The sequence below is a fragment of the Elephas maximus genome, chromosome 12 (assembly GCF_024166365.1).
Source record: "Elephas maximus indicus isolate mEleMax1 chromosome 12, mEleMax1 primary haplotype, whole genome shotgun sequence".
Classification (NCBI taxonomy): domain Eukaryota; kingdom Metazoa; phylum Chordata; class Mammalia; order Proboscidea; family Elephantidae; genus Elephas; species Elephas maximus.
The window spans coordinates 18,263,673-18,276,000 of record NC_064830.1 but is presented as its reverse complement, the minus strand read 5'-3'; the positions used below and the strand labels follow the sequence as shown (position 1 = coordinate 18,276,000).

General features: G+C 37.5%; 1 protein-coding gene across 2 annotated transcripts in view; it reads left to right on the top strand.

Moving 5' to 3' along the window:
- The window catches only part of MBOAT2 (membrane bound O-acyltransferase domain containing 2), a 216,344-nt gene that overhangs the window by 137,076 nt on the left and 66,940 nt on the right, over positions 1-12,328 (top strand). For both annotated transcript variants that reach the window (XM_049904678.1, XM_049904677.1), the window contains exon 4: positions 10,925-11,020. In XM_049904678.1, coding sequence (XP_049760635.1) covers positions 10,925-11,020 — 96 coding nt within the window. The remainder of the gene's footprint in view (positions 1-10,924; positions 11,021-12,328) is intronic.

Sequence of the window (12,328 nt, the reverse complement as noted above, 5' to 3'; positions counted from 1 at the left end):
ATTCTCCTACCTCTTAACTACTTCTTTTACATCACTACTCTTCCAATCTTGGGGCTTATCTAGATGTTCTATTCTTTGTCTTTCCAAATTGCTGTCAACTATCATCCTCTAGATTAGTAGGTTGTAGAGTATGGTTCAAGGACCACTGAGAATCCCTGAGGTCCACTTTGGGAGTGGTAAGGTCTTCATAGTAACACTGAGACATTGTTTGCCTCTTTCACTTTCATTCTTTCACAGGTACAGAGTGGAGCTTTTCAGGGCTGCACGATTATGGTATTGCGGTAAAAGCACGTTCCAGAATCCAGCTGTCTTCTGTTAAGTCAGACATTAAAGAGATTTACAGAAATGTAAAGCAGTGCCATTCTACTCACTAATTTTTTGGGGGGGAAATATATTTTTCATAAAAATATTTGTTAACATGTAATGAGTTTATTATCGAGATTTTTTTGTTTTAGGGAGATTTAGTGGGAGAATGATTATGTTAAAAGGCTTTATACACTTTTTTAAAAAAATTGGGGTGGATATATATGTAACAAAGCATTTGCCTTTGGAACATTTTTTACATGTACAATTCAGTGACACATTATTTTTAAATGCATTAATAAAAAATGTCTGAAAGTTCTTAGCTTAAATTTGTTTATCTGGGTTATGTTTGCTCAATAATTTTCAAGAGTATGAAAAGCCCTAAGGCCCCCAAAAATTGAAAATAGCTGCTCTAGAGTTCTTTCATGCCTTTTGGTACCTGACTTTGTGAGCTTGCCATCATTATTTTGGATAATTTTAAAGTTCGTATGGATGATGCATCCAACCCCTATCATGTAAGTAATTTGAGCTCCTCTTTACTGTCCTTTGTAATTGTACACTCTCAGCGTCTCCTCCTTTGTCTGGTGCCACTTCTGAAATTCTTACCTCCTGTATCCATCCTAGACCACAACCTTCTATATTTGAGCTTTCTTACTCTCTTACACTGGATCCATCCAAGATTGGAAATTTGCCTGGTGGTGCAGTAGAATGACAAAAACACACGAGGATTAAGAATCTAGCAAGAATGCTAGAGGTGATGTTTCCATTTTTAACCTTTCCCAGTTAGTGTCTTTATAGTTAGTGTCTTCCTGAATTCACCTTCCTGTTGATGCATCTTCTTAACAACTCTTGCTTGTACTCTCAACTCCCTTGTCCGTTTGTCATTTCACGCACCACCAGGCAAGTTTCCAATCTTGGATAGATACAGATCTCTGTTGAACTTCGGTAGCCGAGCGCAGGTATGGTATGCAAATGTGTGGTTTCTTATTTCACTTAGGTGTTCAGTTCTCTTGAAAATTACTTTAATTGGTGTTTTCTAGTTCCCTTTCCCATTCATTTCAAAGATAGTCTAAATCTTAACCACCTTCTTAAATCCATTCATATTATCTCCATCTTCTCATTGTAGCAGACACTATAAATTTATAATTAAAAGTTTTAAGATAAAGGTAAAGATAATTCTTGGAAAACAACCCTAAACACTTAAAGTAAGGAGTTAGTAACAGAAAGGGAGAAAAAGGAGGAGGGAAAATGACTATGGAAAGGAGAAGACATGAAGGGTATGCTTATGCCCTCTTCTGGTATCGTTGTCCATCTCAGCCAGATAATTGGAATAAATTCTTAGTTATTTATTCCTTTTCACCTTCCACATCTAGTCATCACTAAAAACTGCCTGCGTTTGTTTCCTCTTGGGTTGTTTTGCAAAAATTTAACATTTGTGAAACACTTAAAAAAGTGCCTGGCATATAATAAGCCCACCGTAAATAGTAATGATTATTATTGTTCCTATCAAGTCAGCCCCAAATCATGGTAACCCCATGCACAAAAGGATGGGTCCGTTGTGATCCATAAGGTTTCCATTGATTGGTTTTTTGGAAGTAGAGCACCAGTCCCTTCTTGCTAGGCTATCTTAGTCTGGAAGCTTCGCTGAAACCTGTTCGGCTTCATAGCGGTATGCAAGCATCCACTGACAGATGGGTGTTGGCTGTGCTTGAGGTGCGTTGGTTGGGAGTTGAATCTGGGTCCCCCACATAGAAGGCAAGAATTCTACTGTGAAACCACCGCTGGTAATTATTTTAAGTTGCCAACAACTCGATTTTGACTCATGGCGACCCCATGTGTGTTAGAGTAGAATTGTGCTCCATAGGGTTTTCAGTGGCTGATTTTTTGGAAGTAGATCACCAGACCTTTCTTCTGAGGTGCCTCTGGGTGGACTTGAACCTCTAACCTTTCAGTTAGCATTAGCTATTATTATTTCCCTCCTGATACCACAAGTTCAGCTCTTCAGCTCCAGCACTTTTTCTTTCGTTCAGTGTCTTGTACCTACCTCTCTCTTACATTTGTTTACCAGCTGGACTCTCTGTCCCTTGGTCTGTCCTGTGCTCTGCTGCCCAAATGATCTTTTTAAATATCTGACCATCGCTCTTCTGCTTAAAACTCTGTTTTTAGCTTACGAGCTAGTGAAGCCCTTTGTGATTTTGCCACATCCTCCCTTTCCACTCTCAATTTACAGCACTGACTCCTCAACTGAACCAGTCCCAACCGTAATGAACCGTTTGTAGTTCACACAGACACACACTCTTCTGTTTATAACTTGGTTCCTTTGTATTCACATGGAACTCTCCTCCCCACAACGTGAATTCCTGCTGGTCTTTCAGAACCCTGTTTATATGTGACCTCTGATAGAAGGCCTTTTCCCTGTTCCTAGTAGAATTCATTACCTCCATCTTGTACAACTTTGTACTTAGTAATTCTGTTTTCCCATACTTTGAGAGCGTATTTGTTCAAAGTCAGTGTGGCACTATGGTTAAGATTGGACTTGAGAACCACACTGCCTCGCTCACCTGCTTAGTAGCTTTGTCACATAGCCTCTTAATCCTCAGTTTCCTCATTTGTAAAATGAGAACAATAATATTACCTACCTCTTAGGGTTGTAATGAAGATTAAATGAGATAACATACTGTATTTCATTAAATATAAGATGCTATTAATGGTAAGATGCACCATTTTATGTTCCACTTAAAAGGACTGTATGCCACCAATTCTTGACTTTAAAATCTTTAAAATGTGAAAATATATGTATATTAGATCCAGTGAAACAGAGTGTGTAAAGCCTGTGGAATGGTGCCTGGTAAGCACTGTGTATGTGGTCACCGTTACATGTTTGCCTCCCATACTAGACTGTAAGCTTTAGAAGACAGGGACTCAGTCTCGTTCAGTTTTATATCCTGAGAACTTAGCCAGACAGTGTTAGATTATTAAGATATATATTGGAACACAGCTGAAATTGACTCTGCTCACGTGCTATCCATTTTCTCCTGCTACAGCCGGAGGGAAGATTGAAGTGCATGCATCCCTTTTCTTTCAGGTCCCAGTTTCTAACAGGCCATTCCGTGCTTAACTTTTCCTCTAGCGGTGTTAGTGTCTTCTTCCTAGTCCCACTTCTTGGATCTTTGTCATTGTGAGTCAAAATTTGGAATGTGAAAAACTACACTCCAGTCTTTCTTGCTGCCCTTGCTCATAAGAGTTTTACAGAATTAATTGGATCAGTGTTTTTTCTTTTTCTCCTTTGCGTGTACATTTTTTTTGCCCGGAAGTATAATGGAGGAAAGATGGGTGTTTTTTTTTTTGTGTGTGTGTGGGCTGGGGGAGGGAGACAAGGCACTGAGTGCAGCCACTGAGGAATAAAGAGTGACGGGTTGCTAATTTTCTGGTTGGTCAAGGCTCTTGATCTTCAAATTGGGGAATGGTAAGCATGATATGAAGGAGCCATGGTGGTGCATTGTTTAAGTGCCTACCTGTTAACTGAAAGATCTGCAATTTGAACCCACCAGTGGCTCCATAGGAAAAAAAGACCTGGCAATCTGCTCCTGTAAAGATTTCAACCTAGGAAGCGCTATGGGGCAGCTCTACTGGGTCCCTATAGGGTCACTATGAGTCGGAATCTACTCAGTGGTACACAGAGCAACAGTATCATGGCTCTAGTGGCAACTAGAATAGGCTGGAGTCTAGATGTGTTTTTATGGATAATTGTCTTTCTAAGCTGCTCCAAAACTCTGTCATTACATTGGTTGCCAGATATAGTTTTTAATGTTATTAAAAGCTTTAAATTTTTGTTGCTGTATATTTATTGAGATACTAGGAGAGGCTGAATTGGAGGCTGTTAAGCGAGTGAGTGATAAGGTTTTCACTGGCTAATGCTTTTCAGAAGTAGACTGCCGGGTCCTTCTTCCTAGTCTCTCTTAGCTTGGAAGCTCAGCTGAAACCTGTCCTCCATGGGTGACCCTGCTGGTATCTGAATACCGGTGGCATAGCTTCCAGCATCAGAGCAACACGCAAGCCCCCACAGTACGACAAACTAACAGAGAAAAGATTGAAGTTGTCAAGGATTTCATTTTAATTGGATCCACAATCAACAGCCACAGAAGCAGCAGTTAAGAAATCAAAAGACGCATTGCATTGGGTAAATCTGCTGCAAAGGACCTCTTCAAAGTGTTGAAGAGCAAAGATGTCACCCTGAAGACTAAGGTGCACCTGACCCAAGCCATGGTATTTTCAATCACATATATGCATGTGAAAGCTGGACAATGACTAAGGAAGACCAGAGAAGAAGTGACGCCTTTGAATTGTGGTGTTGGTGAGGAATAAAAGAACGAACAAATCTGTCTTAGAAGAAGTACAGCCGGTATGCTCCTTAGAGGCAAGGATGGCGAGACTGTGTTTTACATATTTTGGACATGTTGTCAGGAGGGATCAGTCCCTGGAGAAGGACATCATGCTTGGCAGAGTACAGGGTCAGCAGAAAAGAGGAAGACCCTCAACGAGGTGGATTGACACAGTGGCTGCAACAATGAGCTCAAGCACAACAACGATTGTAAGGATGGCTCAGGACCGGGCAGTGTTTTATTCTGTTGTCCATAGGGTCGCTCTGAGTCAGAACTGACTCGACGGCACCTAACGACAACAACAAGCAAGTGATGTTTTGAACTAGAATTCAGAAATTTTAAATCTTGATGTAAACTATGATAGGCTTTGGCATTTTGAAAGATAAAATAATCTTAATTCTGACAGCCAAAACTAATTTTATTTGAGTATTTGAGTCAACCTTGGAAATTTTTTTGTAAAGAACAGTTAATTGAATGATTTCATCTATGTTACTGAGCTAGGTGTGGGAGCAGATATTGTATTTTTAAAGTAGTTGAATAATAGCTGAGTGGTTTAGTTCACTTCTGTCATCTGTAAGAAAAACAGCGATAAGAGAATTGTGTGACTTCATGTATCAGGGTCGCCATCTGTGTCTGGTATGGTGGATGTAGCCAGGTGTCTTTACGTGTTGACATGATGGGACTTCGGGTCCTAGAACTTGCTGAGAGCGTGTCACCAGTTACCGGTTGCTTTATAGTCTCCTGGGCACTTGCTGCTTACCAGTCCTCTAAATTCTGGTCATTGGGGTGGGTGTGCATTGCCACCTCACTGGAATGTGGGGCTTCTCTGAGGACTAATGATAGCAAGCATCTTTTCATGTGCTTATTGGCTAATCGTGTATCTTCTTCTGGGATGTGTCTACTCAAATTTTCTATTTTTAATTGAAATTTTATTATTTTTATTGTTTTATTTATATTCTTTCTATATTCTAGATGTAACTTTCGTCATATTTCTGAATTATGAATATTTTCTCCTAGTCTGTGACTTGCCTTTTAATTTTCATAGCGGTGTCTTTTTAAGAGTAGAACTTCTAAATTTCAATTTAATCAGTTTGTCAGGTTTTTGATTTTATACTTTAGAGCTTTTTTTGTATCCTTTCTAAGAAACCTTTGCCTACCTCAGTGTTACTAATATTTTTTCTCTTTTATTCTAGAAGAAGAAAACATCTGGAAAACTAAAAACTAGTTTTAGTTTTTGTGTTTAGGTCAATGATCCATTTTAGATTAATTTTTGTGTGTGTTATGAGGTAGGGGTTCAGTTCATTTTTTTTTTTTTCCCTGAATGCGTAGCCATTCGTCCCAGCACTGTTTATTCTATAGACTGCCTTTTTCCCAATTGAGTTGCCTCATCTTTTTTGTCAAAAATAAATCGACCATATTTATGTGTGACTTTATTTCTGGACCCCTTTTTTTTTTTTTTTTTTTTTAATTCATTGATCTGTGTGTCTCAGGGCCACATTAAGGCATGTGAGGGCCCTAAGCGCTGGTAATCTGTGGTGCCCCCTCCTCTGCTTACTCATGCATTTGAATGGGATGTGTGAATTATATGTGTGTGTGTATATACACATATGTGTGTGTGTGTGTGTGTGTCCTACCTATCCATGATGTAAATTCTTTTTAAATGTGGCTACAATATCAGTGGTTGAACACAAAAGTTAGCATATCCCATTTTAGCAGACTGAGATGAACTGGATTATAAAATTTTTAGTAGATGTGGAGTACTAAGATTTTTACTATATATTACATTTTCACAGAAAGAACGTTCCACATATCTACAGCTAAGAAAACGAGCTCGCGAACTTAGTTGTTTCAACAGTCAGTGTAAAATTCTGTTGATCTCCCACAGTGAAAAGGTGACTTTCACCAATTTTTACTTAAGCGGCTCGTACTTCAGTTTCAGTGCTTGTTTCATAATAAATGTTACAACTATAAATGAACAAATGAAAAGATGTCATAAAAGAAAATTTATCAAGTAAAATTTACATTCAAATCTAGACATTAACATAAAAATTTATTTATATCTGAAAATTAGTAAAAAAGATTTGATTTGGAGCGTGTAATTTTGTTCATCAAGTTGAGATAGTCAAAAGAAATAGTACTTATAAGGTAGTTGGAAATAATTTCATTCATTTGTCGTAGGATGTTTGTTGGTGGGTCCTTTGTAAATCCCCGGAAGTGTTTTTCTTCTTGAGATAATACTTAAAAACTTGCGCACTCACTTTTCGCCCTTTGACTCTGCGTCTTCACTGTTCAGTGGACCACTGCTGATACCCGACAGGGCGAGAGAGATCTCAGAGAGCATAGTACAAACACAAGGGTGTGCTCAGTTTGAAGATGTGTTTTGGTTTGCTTTATGCAAGACAGGACCAGACAGTCACGGGTCATGTGATTGTAGTGCCACTGGGGTGTTCTTATGTAGTCAACAAAAAAGAACTAAATGTGAGGTTATACCCAATCGGTCTGAACGAAAAAGAAAATATAGTTGTTATCGTATACAAAATTTACAAAATGTAAATTGTGCAATTGTTCAACTCGCATATTTAGAGATATGTACCTAATTAACGTAATAATAGCACCGCTCGATGAGCAAGATTGTTCAACTCCCATATTTAGAGATACGTACCTAATTAACGTAATAATAGCACCGCTTCTCGATGAGCAAGTTTGTTTTGCAAGTCGTAACAGTATCACTCGGTTTCTTAAAAGAAAGTCAGTGTGAATGGAAATGGAAAATAAAATACATTTGTATAATTTTTATTATCTGAATATTAATTTATTTCTTCGAGGAATTACTCAGTTTCCTTACATGTAAATATTCGGATAAAATATAAATGTAGTGTTCTGATAAACTCCCTTTGTTGCTTTTATGGAAGACAAATTTAGAAACACTTGTTGCAAAACAGGAACTTACTTTGCACAATAAATAATGAATTTTGTGTTCTCTTAATATGCCTATTACCTCATTTATTAGCATATAAAGAGTAATACCAAGGACGGTGTCCCGCACAACAGCTGATAAAAATGAAACTGACTTGATACATAAGTTAAAGCTTTTTGTGTTAGATAAATGTTCATATTTCTAGTATATTTTTTGGATGTTTGCTGTGTTGGTGTTATAGTAAATTATTACCCTTGTTCGTATTTTATTAAATGTGTGCTAGATTGTGTCTGTGTGTATGCCAAACATATTTTAAAGTTAAATTTATAAATATTATTGTTTATAGAACTTAGGACATAACTCTGTAAATGGTATACAGTTAAAAAGTACTTGATTGAATTCATTGCAGTGGTCAACTTGTTCAAGTTCCCTTGCATTTGCGTGTCATCTGGGACTGGGATTCCCATTTGTTGTTTACCAGGATGTATGCAAGAACATACCCTTGTGTTTGTATCATGCCAAGAGCATCGCTGGCTCTCCTGGCGGGAGTTGTTGGATCAACTGACGTGGATATACAAGACGGTTCTCTCAAAACGGATCACATACCTGCTGTCTATTAATATAATCCATCCTTTCCCAGTAACTGCTCACATTGGATCCAGTTGCATATTGGGTGAATGTAGCAAGAGTTAGACTCTACTAGCCCACCCCCACCTCTTGTTTATTAGAAAGAAATAGTATACTCCCAAGAGACCTACCAAGATAAGGAGTTTCAGTTACACCGAAGGGGACCATAGGAGACAAAAGTCAACGAAGGTGTTGAAGTGGTAGGGGCCTCATATCTTAAACAACCTTGCATGTGGACGCCTTCATGACCCTGCTTGAACTTTATTTCCAGCCGAGACATTCTCATGCGCTGAAGCTGGTATCAGTTTCATTTAGTGCCCTGCCAGTTCCATTCTACTGCGGCATTCGACTTTGTGTCCCGTCTGCTTGGCATCTATGATCTTTGTGTAGACAACTGGTACCCCTGTTGTGTTGATGTCCTTAGCACATGCTTACCTTGCTTATTGGCTAATATGTGCCTAATGTGTCTAACCATATGCTAGTACCACGGTCTTGATCAGTGAAGCATTATACTTCAGTATAACGCATTATACTTCGTCTTGAAATCAGGTGGTGTAAGTCCTCTGTCTTTATTCTTTTCTTTCACGGTTTTTTGACTAATCTGTAGTCTTTGAATTTCTGTAATTTTTGAAACAACTTAAGACTATAAAATACTATAAAACGAAGTATATTAATAAACAGTGTCATGGAAAATACAGTCAGAAGGGGAAGGCAAAATAAGGATATAAAGCTAAGTTAGTATTCAGACATGCAGGCCTATCTTCAAGTTGGGCTACAACCAAAGCTATCTAATCTGGAGAAGCTTGGAGAGTGAACAATTTAATTTGATTTCAGCACATTAAAACAAATACCCATTTATCTTTATTCCCATCAGGATTTTGATCCTTTTGGTGATGTTACCTGTTTTCCTTCTTGTCTAGGAAGAATACTTTTTTAGTTCTCCTTTATAGTTCATTAATTCCTATAGTCCCTGGGCACTTCATTTTTCACTGAACAATTTCTAATCTGTATCTAATACCTAAATGAATAGGTATTTTAGATGTGATTTTACTTTTTGAAATGAGGCAGTGATTCAACTTTTATATTTTAATGAGTAAAAAAATGTTCTATTCTGGAACTCTTCAGATGCTCTTGATTTAATTTTTATATTTAATAACAATTCTATCAGGATGCTTAAGGCTGCAAACAGCAGAAACTCCAACTCATAGTGATTTAATGGTGTAGACAGCATAGAAATTGTTACTGCTCAAACCAAGAAGTCATGAGGCAAGGCAACTAATGTTGGTTAATTCAGCAGCTCAGTCCTGATGAGGGCATCAAAAACCCAAGTTCTCATTAACTTTCCACTTCCTGCGTGGTCACTTTGTTTTCAGGCCAGCTCTTCTTATAAATCAAGATGGCTGCTGCCCTGACTGACGCAAGAATAGCATTTGTGACACTGTATGAATGAGAAAAGCCTTTCCAGAAGCTCTCTGTCATGTTTCATTGACATAAACCAGTGAGTTGCAAGGAGGATGAGATCACAGTGATTGATTTAGAATAATCATTATATATCCCTTAGCTGGGAATAGAATCACCTTCCGGAATAGCTGGACAACTAAACAAGATTGAGGTTTTTTAACAAGGAAGAAGGCAGTAGATACAGAGGAGACAATCATCTGTGTCTGCCACAATATTTCATCATAACGGCTACTGCACATCCACTGTGTTTCAAGCAATATACAGGGCATCTGACATACATTATCTCTGTTAATCCTGATGAACATCTTATGAGGATAGGTGATGTCTACAGTTTGTAAGTTAGAGAACTGGGATCAGAAGTTAAGTAATTCTTAAAGATCACACAGGTAAAAATAATAAAAAGTGATAGGGCCATTACCTAAATCTAGATTAGGTCTGTGTAGATTTTACTTGCATGTATATTATTCCATTTGACAACATTCAATGAAACTCATTGACCATAGCACTTACGATGATATAGGGCACATACTGGCTTGTCTGTCTGTTTTCCTCTCCTGATGTATGAACTCAAAAAATTGAAGGTTGCCATTACATAATGGGGGCATCTCCCTTCCTTGTAGTCTAACTCAAAATAGAAAATAACAACAAAAATTTGATGGGCATTTGTGTTAGTTAGGTATGCATTCAGTTGCAGATTACAGAAAAAGAAAAACAAAGACAAATCACCACCCAGGATTCTTTATGGAGTTAGGTAGTCCACAGCCAGTGTAGCAGCTTAGCAATGTCATTGAAGAACCGTGTTTCTTCCCTTGTTCTGCTTTCCCGTCCTTAACCTGATGGCTCGTTACCTCTTAGTTCTAAGACTTTTCCTGCAACAGCCATCAGATTCATATTCTAGGCAGAAAGAATAGCAAAAGGGTGAAAAGCCATACCAGCTGTTTCTATTTCCCCTTTTTCAGGAAAACTGTTTAGTGTTGTGCGACTGAGATATAGTGAATAAAGGCAGTAATTAAATGCGTTTAGCATTGAAGGTGGCATAAAATTCAGCTCAACTGAAGCAGATGCTAGTAAAGAGTTTTTATAATTTATTAAAGAAAGTTAATTGTGGAGTAGATCTAGTAATATTTAATTTCCGAACTATATTATATAGATAATAAGTTACTTTAACATGTACTCTTCAACTAAATGAATTGTGTATTAATTTCCACTAATCTCGCTGATTATTGTTTTCCAGATATTGTTTTGTGTTTGCTTTGGGATACCTCACAGTTTGCCAAATTACTAGAGTCTATATCTTTGATTATGGACAATATTCTGCTGATTTTTCGGGGTAAGTTAAAACTTTGATTCAGTAACCTGTTTTATTTATGCCAACATGGTGATTAAAGGATGAAATATGGTTGCATTTAATTGTTAAAATGAAAACTGTTACTAAACATTTTCGTTGACTATTCATTTATAAATTTAGAATTTTTCTTCTTATAAAGTGGTCTTTTGTAGTGCTATACAAGTCACAAAAAATAGCCCATCCTTTTAAATGTACTTATATAAAATTTCTAAATATCTAGCAATTAAATTTTTCTATCACATGCTGATATTAAAAGCATTTTCTAATTCTGACAGGAATTTCTGCAATCATTTATAACTATTAAAAATCAGCCCCTCCCTCCCTCCCTTGAGTCTGCATTCTTGCTGCCCATTATTTGTTCTCCTGACCCCTTTAGGCGCAGTCATTCACCAGTTTCTACATAAGCTCTGATAACTTGTTTTTGCTTCTTAGCACCCCGTAGGGCCTTCTGTGCATCGAAGGTCCTGGACTGGCTTTGTCAGTCTCAGTGTGCTAGAGAAAACATTTCAGCATGTATTTTACTTTTGTGCATTTCACTTCTGTGAAATGTTTTACATTCTTACATCAATATTGATATGAGTAGTATAAATAACTTCTGGCTTTAGTTCCTTTGGAAAAGATTTATTTCCTCCCTGGTGCTGGATGGGTCTCTTTGTCCTAAAACAGAACTGATTAAATGCCTTGTATAAGATATAAGCAACACAAGCCCTTATGAACTAATTGCTCACCATCTTTCTAAAGGGACACCTGGTAGCCTCAGTACCAGCTAGGGAAGTTGAAGGTAAACCTCTATTCTTTGTGTCGCGCCTGGATAGCTTTCCCTATTAAGAACTGCTTTTAAGCCAGCCTTGAGTAATCTGGACAGAATAAATAATGGCTAGTGAATCCAATCTGAGGATAAGTAAATTTAAAAAAAAGTTCAACCACAGAAATGGACCAAAGTTTTATGAGCTCAGAGAAGAATCACTCCTATGAAACAGGGACTTTAGAAGATGAAATTTTTTTTATCCCTAATGAGATTAGAGTAGATTTTATTTTACCTAACAGATTTAGAAGAGAAAAAGGCTTGCATGAAAGGAGATTGCATTGCAAAACAAAAACAAAAAAATCACAGATTAAATCACAAAAACTAGTTAATTAAATTGGTAACATATAGGGTAGACTTGAGAAATACCCCTAGAATACAGAAAGGAAGAGTGGATGCTGGTGATCAGGTTCATGAGTAATAGGTATTCTTGAAGAAAATAAGCTAATAAGCAGAATCAGTAGATACATTGGGCTGCCATGAAC